The sequence below is a fragment of the Piliocolobus tephrosceles genome, chromosome 13, assembly GCF_002776525.5.
Source record: "Piliocolobus tephrosceles isolate RC106 chromosome 13, ASM277652v3, whole genome shotgun sequence".
NCBI lineage: Eukaryota > Metazoa > Chordata > Mammalia > Primates > Cercopithecidae > Piliocolobus > Piliocolobus tephrosceles.
Genome location: NC_045446.1, coordinates 46,064,700 through 46,077,579, shown reverse-complemented (window position 1 = coordinate 46,077,579; position 12,880 = coordinate 46,064,700). Strand labels below are relative to the sequence as shown.

General features: G+C 40.5%; 1 protein-coding gene across 2 annotated transcripts; it reads right to left on the bottom strand.

Annotated features, from left to right (window-relative positions):
• Positions 1 to 231: 231 nt before the first annotated feature.
• Positions 232 to 5,988, bottom strand: SAA4 (serum amyloid A4, constitutive). Of its 2 annotated transcripts, none has more exons than XM_023230829.2 (4): positions 5,954 to 5,978; positions 4,979 to 5,073; positions 1,296 to 1,434; positions 232 to 540 (listed from the first exon to the last, which is right to left on the bottom strand). In XM_023230829.2, exons 1-4 carry the CDS (start codon positions 5,962 to 5,964, stop codon positions 378 to 380), a joined length of 408 nt encoding a protein of 135 aa, XP_023086597.2. In that variant the 5' UTR covers positions 5,965 to 5,978; the 3' UTR covers positions 232 to 377. The 2 variants fall into 2 exon arrangements, with proteins under 2 accessions (XP_023086597.2, XP_023086598.2); XM_023230830.3 differs by having other exon boundaries at positions 237 to 540; positions 5,904 to 5,988.
• Between the last annotated feature and the right edge of the window lie 6,892 nt (positions 5,989 to 12,880).

Here is a 12,880-nt window from a genome sequence, read left to right as displayed (position 1 = left end):
CAGTGCTTTACCTGCTTAGGCTTACTCAGGAGGGGAAGCTGGGGCCAAAAATGACCAGAGAAGCTTGGCTTGGGTCATGTGAGGAGCCTGCATAGTTATAGGCCAGCCGGGAGTCCTTGGGCCCCCCAGTCACGGGCTCATCTACCATGGTGCTGTTTATCTTCCATATGGCCTCAGATGACCATTCTTCCCACAAAGTCTGCCTCAATGTTCCCAGTTTCCATCAACAAATTCAATTTGACACACATTTATTGAACACCTCTAGGTGCCCTATCCCAGTTCCTGGGGACACAAAGCTCAGCGAACCTGTGTCCCTGTCTGGGGGGAGAAGTGTGTGGCTGGTAGCCCAGTCCCCTGAGAGCAGAGGAGCAGGAAGCTCAGTAGTTCTTAGGCATGCCGTCAGGTCTGAAGCGATCAGGGTCTTTGCCACTCCGGCCCCATTCCTCAGCTTTCTCATTGGACTTCGAGTCCTCCAATACAGTGCTGCTGTTTCCATACAAATAATAGTCTAAAAATCTCTGAAGATAGACCCTGGTACTGCTGCAACCCAAAGAAAGGAGACAGGAGATTAATCTCTTGACTCACCTGAGACAGCTCCACCTGCTAACTCCCTCCTCTTCTCCCACCCAAGGAACAATTGAGAGGAGGCTGGAAAACTCACGGAAAGGGGAAGAAAGCTATCAATCTTCTTGGGCAAAGGCCTAAGTCCGCTGGTACTTTCTGCACTCTGCAACAGAGTGCTTTCCCTTTATTATTATTATTATTATTATTATTATTGTTATTATTATTATCATTATTGGAGACAAGTTCTCATTCTGTTGCCCAGGCTGGAGTGCAGTGGCTCGATCATGGGTCACTGCAGCCTCGACTTCCTGGGTTCAAGGGATCTCCCACTTCAGCCTCCTGAGTAGCTGGGACTATAGGTGCATGCCACCATGCCTGGCTAATTTCTTCTATTTTCTATAGAGATAAGGGTCTTGCTATGTTGCCCAGGCTGCTCTTAAATTCCTGGGCCCAAGAGATCCTCCCACCTTGTCCTCCCAAAGACTTGGAACTACAGGTGTGGGCCCCTGTACCCGGCCCCTGCAACAGTGTGCTTTCCAGACCTCTCCTCGGGTCTTACTTTCCCTTTGTGGGTGAAAGGAGACATGTCCTCACCAGCCTTGCTCTGGCTCTGCCAGCCACCCAGACCCCAGGAGTATGTGGAGGAGGAGAAAGAGCCACAGGTTCTCCTGACTCTCAAGACAGATAGGCACTGCCGGCCTGTCACTGGAGTCCCCAGGAATCCGTGTTACCTGATCAGTTTAGCAGCCCAGACACCCCCAGGTCCTCTTTGGGCAGCATCATAGTTTCCCTGAGCATAGAAATATCTGTTTGAATTTTGGTTACTGGATGTCAACACATTCCAATAGGCTCTGCCCAAGTCCCCAACCCCTGGAAAGAAAAAAAAAAAAATGACAAAAATGAACCTAGTGCCATACTGGAGAAATGTAGAAATGATCATTCTCCACTGATTTCCAGATTTTGACCCTTGACAAAATAATCCTTTGAAATCATACATATAGATAAACATCACTTCCTGTGAACAGCTTTCCTAAGTAACTGTAAGGAAGGTGCTTTTCCATGGATTACATTGAATTGAATTGGTTGGCAGCTGTCATGCCCTGGGCTACATCTTACGTGGGTCTGTGTGTGCTGTGTACAAAGAGGGAACACTCATGTGAGGAATGTCACAATGGAGAATAGTACTACAGATGTAAGATCCAGGGACATTACAAGGGACATGGAGGGGGCTGCACATCTACCATAGCCCATAAGAAAAATACATCCTTACCAGCTGAGTGAGGACAACTAGGACTTGAATAAATCTGACTGTTATGGGCATAAATGGCACAGGAAAGCCGAAAAAATGGGCAGTACGTGATGAGGTGGAATAACCTGAGAGAGCTTCATAGGACCTGGATAATCAGACTTATCATGAAGAGCATGAATGTAAACGTTTAACTCTCTGCCCTGACAATTAAGTTTCAGTTTCCACATTCTTCAATTTGGGGAAATCATAGCTACCTCCCTGGTAGACTAAATGAGAAGATAAAATGAGGTAACATACATAAAATGCCTAGCATATTGGAATACTTGATGCAAGTTGGATTCCTGTTCCTATTAGTGAAGGGCAGTGGTGGCAATAAGATACCACTATACACCCAACAGAATGACAAAAATTTTTTAAACTGACAACATAAACTGTGGGCAAAAATGTGGAACAACTGGAACTCTCATAATTGTTTTGGATTTTGCTTTTGTTTTGTTCAGTCAGGATCTCCCTTTGTGACCCAGGCTGGAGTGCAGTGGTGTGATCACGGCTTTCTGCAGGCTCGACCTCCTGGGCTCAAGTGATCCCCCATCTCAGCCTCCTGAGTAGCTGGGACTACAGGCACCTGATAACGCACCCAGCTAATTTTTTTTTTTTTTTTTTTTTGGTAGAGATGGGGTCTCACTTTGTTGCTGAGGCTGGTCTCAAACACCTGGCCTCAAGTGATCCTCCTGCCTTAGCCTCCCAAAGTGCTGGGATTACGAGTGTAAGCCATCATGCCCAGCTCTCATAATTGTTCATGGAAGTGTAAATTGGTACAATTTTGGGAAACTGCTGGTATCTACAAAAGTTAAGTTGACATGACTCTACCTTATGACTCTACACTTCCATTCCTAAGTGTATACCCACAACAGAAATGAGGGCTTATGTAAACCAAAGTACATGTACACCAATGTTTATTGCAGGTTTATCCATAATAGCCCAAAACTTTAAAAAGCCTAATTATCCAATAACATAGGATAGATAAATAAATTGTGATATCAGTATACAATGGAATACTATGCAGCAATGAAAAAGAACAAAACATTAATACACATGACAAATGTTGTCATGTATATTAATATGTCATAATGTTGAGTTAAACAAAGCCAGATACAAAAGACATATTCTGTACAATTTCTTTCATTCAAAGATCAAAGACAGGGACACTAATCAATAATGATAGAGGTAAGAATAGGAATTACCTTTCGTGAGGGTTGTTAACTGGAAGAGGGCATGAGAGACCCTTCCGAGGTGCGTGAAATGTTTGACATCTTGATCTGATGGTGTAATATGGATGTTTGTATGTGTAAAAAGCTCATCAAGCTATACAGTGTACTATATGTAAGTTATATATCATTTTAAAGTTTTTTAAAAGATTAGTGGAAAAATAGATGTTTGAAACAGGTCTAAGCCAGGAAGAGCTATAGAAATTGTCTATCAGTGCCTGTGTTGTTCAATCAATAAATATTTTTTAGTTCTGCCGTGGTTTACATGTTACCGAGTTCTTTAAACCAACTCACTTGGAAAAAAGAAAAGCTGTGATAAATAGTTTTAATTGTTACTTATGTACTGTGTTCTAAGGGATATTTCTCACTAACTTCATGTATTATTTTGTGTCTGTAATTTTGTCAAATAGTTTATCTCTGGCATGGCATAATGACTGTCCTTTCTCTGATGCACGCTTTATGTTCATTTTATGTTTTCCAGATTGACTAGTAAGAGTTTTCTCCAAGCACCTGACAGATTCTGTCACCGGGTGGCAGAAAAACCCAAGACAGTTGTTCTCATTGGTATTGTGCTGAAAGTAACCTGGGGAGTATTTCTTTTTTTTTTAATTGTTATACTTTAAGTTCTAGGGTACATGTACATAACGCGCAGGTTTGTTACATATGTATACTTGTGCCATGTTGGTGTGCTGCACCCATCAACTCGTCAGCACCCATCAATTCGTCATTTATATCAGGTATAACTCCCAGTGCAATCCCTCCCTCCTCCCCCCCCATGATAGGCCCCGATGTGTGATGTTCCCCTTCCCGAGTCCAAGTGATGTCATTGTTCAGTAACTCAAACAAATTTATAAGAAAAAAACAAACAACCCCATCAAAAAGTGGGCAAAGGATATGAACAGACATTTCTCAAAAGGGAGTTTTTCAAATGCTATTCCTAGTCCCAGTTCACTTCTAAGATTCTGACTCAGTAACTATGAGAAAGAGGCTCAGGAATGCACTTTTTAAACAAACACACCCAGCCGATTTAAATGCTGGTGAACCATACAACAAATTCTGAAACACAATGACTTAAGGAAAAAGATATTTGATACTATATGCAGAAAAACTTAGCACATACTACTAAAACTTTTTAAAAACTATTTAGAGAATATCATTTTTAAAAGCACAAAATGCAGAAAAAATGAAAATTTGTAAAATTTCAATTGAAAAATTACAAAAAATTCAACTACAAAATTAATAACAACACATGAAGTTCAAAGTGTTGCAAAACCTGACAACAAAGTTTTTCCATTTTAACAGCTAGTCAGTAAGATTCATTTCCCCTCCAGAATGGCAGAAGTCAGTTTCCCAGCCGTATCTCAGCCCTCCTGTGGCTAATCAGTAGAAATTTGCTCTTTTTATTTATGGGTAGGAGTTAGGGCTTAATTTTCATAAGCTCTGCATCCCAAGCATTGGCTATTTGCTTGGGAACAGGATGGGATTTCTCTGTGCAAGCACTATTATTCCACTCTCTCCTAGGCATGTCTCAGTCCTGGAGTACAGTTGTGAACTCAGGATGTTCCCAGAGGTAGATGAGCTAAATAAACATCATGCCCTGAGAAATCTGCCATCTGTAAATTTCCACAGTGGGAGATCACCCCATGGAAGTCTTTATCCTTCTGCACTCTACACCAACAGTACAGGCTAGGCCCAAAGCACCTTTAACCTCTCGTCTGGAAACCCCAAAGGAGGCTGATAAATTAGACCAGCCTAGAAGAAGAAACAGATACAGAAAACCACACTCCTGCTCTGACCTCTGTGTGGCTTCTCTAAGGAGCACTCATATCCAGTGAGTATGTGGCCCCTGCTCAGAATGGATGCCGGGTATGTGCCCTCCATCCTCCAGAGTTCTTACCTTGGACAGCCTCCTTGAAAAACGAATACCAGTTTTCACTGGTGACTCCCATGACCAAGGAGCAGAAAACAATGCCTGTGAAAAGCCTCATTGTGCTGAAGAGAAAGAAAGAGAGGGGCAGAGAATCGTAAATAAAACACAGATCTATGTTTTGAGGACTGAACTTCTTTCTTTCCTTTTTTTCTTTCTTTCTTACTTTTTCTTTCTTTCTCTTTCTTCTTTTTCTTTCTTTCTTTCTTTCTTTCTTTCTTTTTTTTTTTTTTTTTTTTTTTTTTTTTTTTTTTTCCCTTTTTTTTTTTTTTTTTTTCTGTTGCCCAGGCTAAAGTGCACTGATACGATTAAGGCTCACTGCAGCCCCGACCTTCTGGGCTCAAGTGATCCTCCCACCTCAGCCTCCTGAGTAGCAAGGACTACAAACGTGCACCATCACACTCAGCAAAAATTTTTTTTTTTTTGGTAGAGACACGGTCTCACTATGTTTGGCCCAGGCTAGTCTCGAACTCCTGGCCTCAAACAATCTTCCCACCTCAACCTCCCAAAGGATTACAGGCATGAGCCACTGCACCAGCCAAAGGACTGAATTTGAAAGATTAATTCCCTGTTTCCATTTGTTTGTATTAGAATCACAACTGCATGAAAGATTGAAATGGGTTTTAAGAAGAAGTATAAACCCTTAATTCTCAGCCCAGATCCCTAGAAAGAATAAGAGAATTCCAACGTGTTATTTGGTCTGTGGTCAATTTGTCACCCGATAAAGCAGACTAAAGTCAAGAAGAAGCATTTCCTGAGTTCCTACTCTCCTCAGCACTGACCTTATAATGAGGTAGAAAACACAGTTTCTCTCCAATTGAAATTTGCCAATTATGTGAGAAAAGGATCTCAAAAGAGTCAAATAAGAGAAATTACTCCTTGGAAGAAACCTCACCTGTGGACCTTTCTCAGTTGAAATTTCAGTAAAAGCAAAGCTGCTGGTACCTTCTGGCCATGGAGCTATAGTTGGTATCTCTGCTGGCTTTGGCATTAATGGGAGAACGGTTTTAAATCCAACAACCCGCCTTGCCAAAGTCCTTTTTGCTCAATTCTTTGGGTATTTTAAAAATTAGCATATTGGGTAATAGTGTCCTTATCCAGAAGCACTTTTCCAAATTGGGTCATCAAGGTATTTATTTTCTGGCAGTTTTTCTTAATTGCCACTTTTCCCTCTTTTTAGTTTCCCGTATCACAGAAGAGTTGTATTCGCAAAATCCAGTGTGGGAAGACAGAGGTCTTTCTCCACTTTCTTCTCTTTGTGTCTTTCCATTCTTACCTGTTTGGTAGGAGGTCTTCCCAAAAAATTGCACATAGATATTACATTGTAGGAAGTGATCAACATTATTAGCAAAGGAGATGTTTGCTTGTCTCTTGTGACTTCTCTCTAAAGAATGTAAGGACAGAACAAGCAAGACTTGACTGTACCAGTGGGAGGAGGTAATGATTCTGGGAGAATACAAGGACAAGAATAACACCAGAAGATCAAGGGTGAAGGTCTTCGAGGCATAAAATCTCTTTTTTCATACAAGTATGTATTATTCTGTACTTTCGTTTAAGCTTACTGTTTATTGGAAGTCTTTCCATATCAGGCTTGCTTTTTGTGTTTTTTTGTTTTTGTTTTTGTTTTTGTTTTTACAGCTACACAGTATTCCATTGTATGGATGGACCATAATTTATACAATATAAATGGCTGTTTGACAGCTATTAACCTTTTGATATTGCAAATAATGATGAATTTATTAACCTTGGACATATGTCTCTTGCACATGTACAAATATATCTCTAAGATAAATTCCTCCATAAGAAACTCCATGATGAAAAAGTATCAGATTTTATAAATTATTTGTTTGTTTGTTTGAGACAGAGTCTCACTCTGTCTCCCAGGCTGGAGTGCAGTGGTGTGGTCTCAGCTCACTGCAACCTCCACCTCCGGGTTTCAAGAGATTTCCCCTGCCTCAGCCTCCTGAATAGCTAGGATTATAGGCACACGCCACCACACCCAGCTAACTTTCCTATTTTTAATAGAGACAGGGTTTCGCCATGTTGGCCAGGCTAGTCTCAACCCACTTACCTCAAGTGATCTGCCCACCTCAGCCTCCCAAAGTGCTGGGATTACACATCATGGAAAATTGGGTATCCATCCCCTCAAGCATTTATCCTTTATGTTACAAACAACCCAATTATATGCCTTTGGTTATTTTACAATGGACAACTAAATTACTGACTATAGTCCCCCTGTTGTGCTATCAAATACTAGGTCTTATTCATACTAAGTATTTTTTTGTACCCATTAACCATCCTTACCTCCCCTCACTTCCCCTTCCCCACTACCCTTCCCAGCCTCTGGTAACCATCCTTCTATTCTCCATCTCCATGAATTCAATTGTTTTGATTTTTAGATCCCACAAATAAATGAGAACATGTGATGTTTGTCTTTCTGTTTCTGAATGATTTCACTTAGCATAATGACCTCCAGTTCCATCCATGTTGTTGCAGCTTACCCTACTTTGAGTTATAAAAGATTCACCAGATAATGTTAATATTATTATTATTATTTTCCTTATTTGTTTATAAATATTTAGCATATTTGGAATTTGTCCTACCATAGTATATACAGTATGTTTTCAACATTATGTTATTTTAGATAGTCACCCAGTTGTACCAATCCCATTTGTTGAATAGTCCATCTTTTACTTACTACGTTAACATACAACCTTTATCATATACAAAATTCTCACATGCCCTTATATCTAATTCTGAGAATTTAGCTCCACTGATCACGTTTCTTCTATATATAAATCAGTACTACACTGTTGTACTTATTGAGGCTTTATTCAGTGTATTAATTGCCCTCATTACTTTTTTTTCAGAAGTAGTTGGAGTTCATTTTCTATTATTTCTTCTAACTGCTAGTTTTTGTATCCACACCTTCTTGTCTGTAGTGTTTTGATTGATGTCTGGGGTGTCCAGGAGTCCTATCATACCACCTCCCATTCTCTCTCATCACCGCTCCGTTTAGTTCTCCAGACCTTCCCCTTTAACCACCTTCATGAGATAGTCAGTGACTCCATGTTGCTTAAGCCAAAGGTGAACTCCTCAACTGCTGGGCAGAATCTGATACTACTAATCAATAGTTCTATCAGGGACTCTGGAACACCATGCTTTCCTAGTTTTCCTCCTTTCCCAACAGCTGCTCCTTCTCAATCTGTTTTGCTGTATCCAGCTTCTCCTCCAAACTTCTTAGAGAATGGAGACACCTACACTGAACCTTCAGACCTGTCTTCAGTCTCCATCCACATGCTGAGGGAGCTCATCCATGCCTCTTAGCATAGGTTCCAAAGGCCATGGTCTTGTTAGTGGTGGTTGTTTACACTGAATCTTCATTGCCTGGATCAATGCCTGGGTTATGTAGGAATGAAGAAAAAAAGCTTCTTCCTTCACTCTCCGGAGTTCAGCTGAAAATAAACTGACAAAAGTAGATTAATAGGAGAAAAAGTCATATACATTTATTTTAACATGCATGGGGAAAAATCACAGGAGAATAATTTCCCAAATACCAATGGGGTACAGGTGATTATATGCCATTCTTCATAGGGGAGGAGAAGATGGGGAATGTAGAAGATGGGGAATTTTTTTGAAGTCATGAATGATTGTTAGGAAGAATGAGTGGACCTTAGGGATAGAAATTAACTTGTAAATGGTTCTCTTGAAATTTGAATGAGCCCAAGAAGCAGGTGTCATCTTTTGAAAAAGTCCATCCAGTCGTGGTTGAATTCCTCAGTCATCTTCTCTGATATAATGAGATTTCATGGAGCAGGTGGAAGGCAGTTGTTTTCTCTTTGACGGGATGCAGCCATAAGGCAGATAAGAGAATAGCCTCTTCCAGCATATGCTTGTACACTGTTCATGGGAATGTCAGTTAGTATAGCCTCTGTGGAAAGCAGTATGGAGATTTCCCAGAGAACTAAAAAGAGAGCTACCATTTGACCCAGCAATCCCATTACTGAGTACCTACCCAAAGGTATAAAAAATACACCTGAACGCGTGTATTTATCACAATACTATTATTCACAGTAGCAAATATATGGAATTAATGTAAGTGTCTATCAACGGATGATGGGGGTGTGTGTGTATGTGTGTGTACACATATATACACCATAGAATACTATTCAGCCATTAAAAAGAATGAAATCATGCCTTTTGCTGCAACATAGATAGAACTAGCGGCCATTATCTTAAGTGAAATAACCCAGAAAGTCAAATATCACATTTTCTCACTTATAAATGGGAGCTAAATAATGTGTATACATGGACATAGAGAGTGGAATAATAGACACTAGAGACTCAGAAAGATGGAGGGTGGAAGGGGGTGGAGGGTTGAGAAATTACCTAACAGGTACAGTAAACACTACTCAGGTGATGGTTACACTAAGAACCCAGATTTCACCACTACGCAATCTATCAGTGTAGCAAATCTGTACTTGTACCCCCTAAATCTACAAATAAATAAATATATATATATAAATAAACAAATAAATATTTTAAATAACAATAAACGCTGAATGAACACATGGAAGCACATTTCTGAATGTCTGAAATAATTCCTAATTCAATGACGTGTTTAAAAATAAAAGCAGCTCAATTTGCGTGTAGCATGAGGTACATGAATTAAAGTCATAGGAGATAAGATTAAAAAGATTCAGTACCCTATTAGTCAGGGTTCTTGAGAGACACAAGACAAATGATTTATTTGTGTATGTATGTATACGTATGTATGTATGTATGTATGTATGTATGTATGTATGTATGTATTGTAAGGAATTGGCTCACAAGATCATGAGGGCTGAGAAGTCCCACAATCTGCCATCTGCAAGCTAGAAACTCAGGAAAGTGTAATTCAGTCTGAGTTCAAAGGCCTGAGAACCAGAGGAACTGATCATGTAAATCCAGTTTGAGGGCAAGAGAAGATGAGAGGAGATGTCCAACTCAAGCAATGAGGCAGGGGAAAAGGGAGGTAAATCCATCCTTCCTCTATTTTGTTCTATTCAAGCCTTCAACAGATTGGGTGATGCCCAACTGCACTGAGAATAGCAATCTACTTTATTGGGTCCAATTCAAATGTTAATCTCTTCTGGAAACATCCTCACAGATGACCCCAGAAACAATGTGAATCTGGGCACCCTCAAATTTATATATATATCAGTAGGTTGGGCTCTGTGACACATTGCCTGTAATCTCAGCACTTTGGGAGGCCAAGGCAGGCAGATTACTTGAGCCCGGGAGTTCAAGACCAGCCTGGGCGACACGGCAAAACCCCGTCTCTACAAAAAATACAAAAATTAGGCAAGTGTCATGGCACACACCTGCAGTCCCCATTATTCAAGAGGCTGAAGTGGAAGGATCTCTTGAGCCCCGAGAGGTCGAGATTGCAGTGAGCCGTGATCCCGCCATGGCACTTCAGCCTGGACAAAAGAGGGAGACCCTATCTCAAATAACAAAGCAAAACAAAACACAACTATAACATAGAGCAATTCAATTTCCCTTTCTCAAACTTTTCTAACAGAGAGAAGCATGTTAATTCTTACTGAGGAAAACCAAGTAATTAATAAAAGGTATTTGGGTGTGTCAGAGCATAGGGATTAGGTGTGACTTTACAAATTATAGATTTCTGGGTAAACAAAGCACTTTTTTCCTTGGATATAAATTTTGATTTAAAACATTTTTAACCTATGGACTATATTGAATTAAATTTTTTTTCAAAGAATAGATTTCAAGAAGGGGAGTGATTTGGTCCTTTACAGACTGATGAATGAACTTCTGTATCTGAATCTTGCTTCAATGAATTATTTCTAGTAATAATATGTTGATTGCAAATTTTGTATATCTGCAAAGACTTTGAAAGCTTGCTTTATTTGCCTTTGAAAGCCATTCTTTCTCTCATCCTCCTTTTCTCCATCTCCTGCCCTCCAAAATCTACAACTTCAGTACTTGTGACAGAAATCTGATTGTAAACATCCTAATAATAGCATTACAGTCTCTTTTTACAATTTGGGGTCAATTCAGACCTTACTAGACTGAACACTAATCTCAGCAGTGGATCGAGTATGCTCCCATGAGCCAATCTTCCACCTCTCTCACCTTCATCTTATTTATCTTGCCTTTGCCTTGTTTTGGCATTGACACATCTTTGAGACTCAGACTCAAACCTCCTATACCTCCTATACCTACACTTCCATTAGTGTCTTTTGATGGGAACTGTATGAGAAAGTTCTGTTGTAAATAGTTCTACTTTATATCTATACATTTTCTTCCTCCTTGACAAATAAATTTGTCTTTCCTCTGTAAATATAATTTTATAACTAATCTTCTCACGTTAGGAGTCCTCCTGAATTCCTTTTTCAGAGAAAAGGGGTATGCCAGTTAACAGTTTCTTTATTTTGAGCTCCATACCCACCCCTTTGCCCTAATTGTGATGCTGGAGCTGGACCCTGTAAGCATTTCTCCTTTGCCAGTTGGGGATGATGTTAATCTTCACACACAGAGGGTGTTAGAGGGCCAAGCAGGAGACGAAGACATCTTTTCCTGATCGTGTGTGCTTTGCTTCCTTTCAGCTCCTGTACAGGACACCCAGTGGCACTCGCCCCAGAGATCTGAGTGGCATCCCAAGGCCAAGGCACTTTCCTGACAATTTCTGTGGCACCTCAGTAGGACGTCCATGATGTTCACCAGCAGCGCACTTATCTTAATCAGCTCAGGCTGCTGTAACAAAATAGTACAGCCATGCTGTGAGTTGGAGTTTCAAGACACACACTTTGGCAAGATATAATTCAGTCCAGAGCACTGCCATTTCCACAGCTGGCTTCCCAGGGGGTGTGATAACATCCTCTCTCCTGCCCTCAAGCAGACAGTTTCCCAAATTTGTCGCAGGAACCCTAGCTGCATTCCCAGAGTTAAGTTACACCCTGGGCAGGTTCCTGCCAAGTTTCATTAATACCTCAATGGAGCTCTTGTTTGTTAGTTTTGGCTTGAAGGACCCAGTAAATTATCTGCCATCCAGTGTCAGTCTTCTGAAGGGCCCAATCTCAAATTTATACCTTCTCATATTCTGTACTCTTAGAAGTTAATGCTGCTATCAGTTAATAATTCTTTATATTAAAATTTCCCTTTTCAAATTACTGCCTGGTTTTTGTCTGCCAAAGGGACCCTGACTGATAAAACAGTTCTTCTCTATCTGGCTCTCTCTTCACTGCCATGAATTCCATAATTTTGATCTAGTTAAGGTCCAGAAACTCAGAAAACATTCATAAAAGGAGTCGCATTACGTATTTAGACTTGAAATAAGGCAATGAAAATAGAGTGGAAGAGAACTGCATTGGAGGTATTTTTTAGACAGAATGGGTAGAAATTCATTAATGCCTGAATTCGTAGGTGTTGCTGAGAAATGAAAGGAAGATTGGGGTGGCAGTCACTGAGGCAGGATTTCATGATTCACTTGTCTGTGTCCCCTGCCTCCAGAAACAGAGATCACTGAGGAACGAAGAACTGGGGACAGAGAAGGTAACAGGAAATAATTGACAGGAGATGAGAAGCCTGGACAAGGAAGGGACTGGAAATAGCAATAATGTATCCACAAGGGTCTGGAAAAAAGGAGGTCTGACTTGTGGAGGGGTTGATGCAGGTGTCTGCGCTGTGACTGCTAAGAATGTCTCCTCACATCCAAACACATAGGCCTACCTAGGCTCACCCTTCACGTGGGTGTGCATTGATTTCCCCTTTGTACCAAACAGGCAGTACGCATCAAAAGAACACACTGTTTCAACAAATTCAACCTCTTAAGCATTTATTAGATGCCTGTTGTATGCCATATCTCAG

Coding starts and splice junctions, on each gene's coding strand:
- SAA4 (XM_023230829.2), bottom strand. Junction 1,435..4,978: donor TTTCAAGGAGGCTGTCCAAG/GTAAGAACTCTG, acceptor TTTTCTTTCCAG/GGGTTGGGGACTTGGGCAGA. Junction 541..1,295: donor TGGGCTGCTAAACTGATCAG/GTAACACGGATT, acceptor TTTGGGTTGCAG/CAGTACCAGGGTCTATCTTC.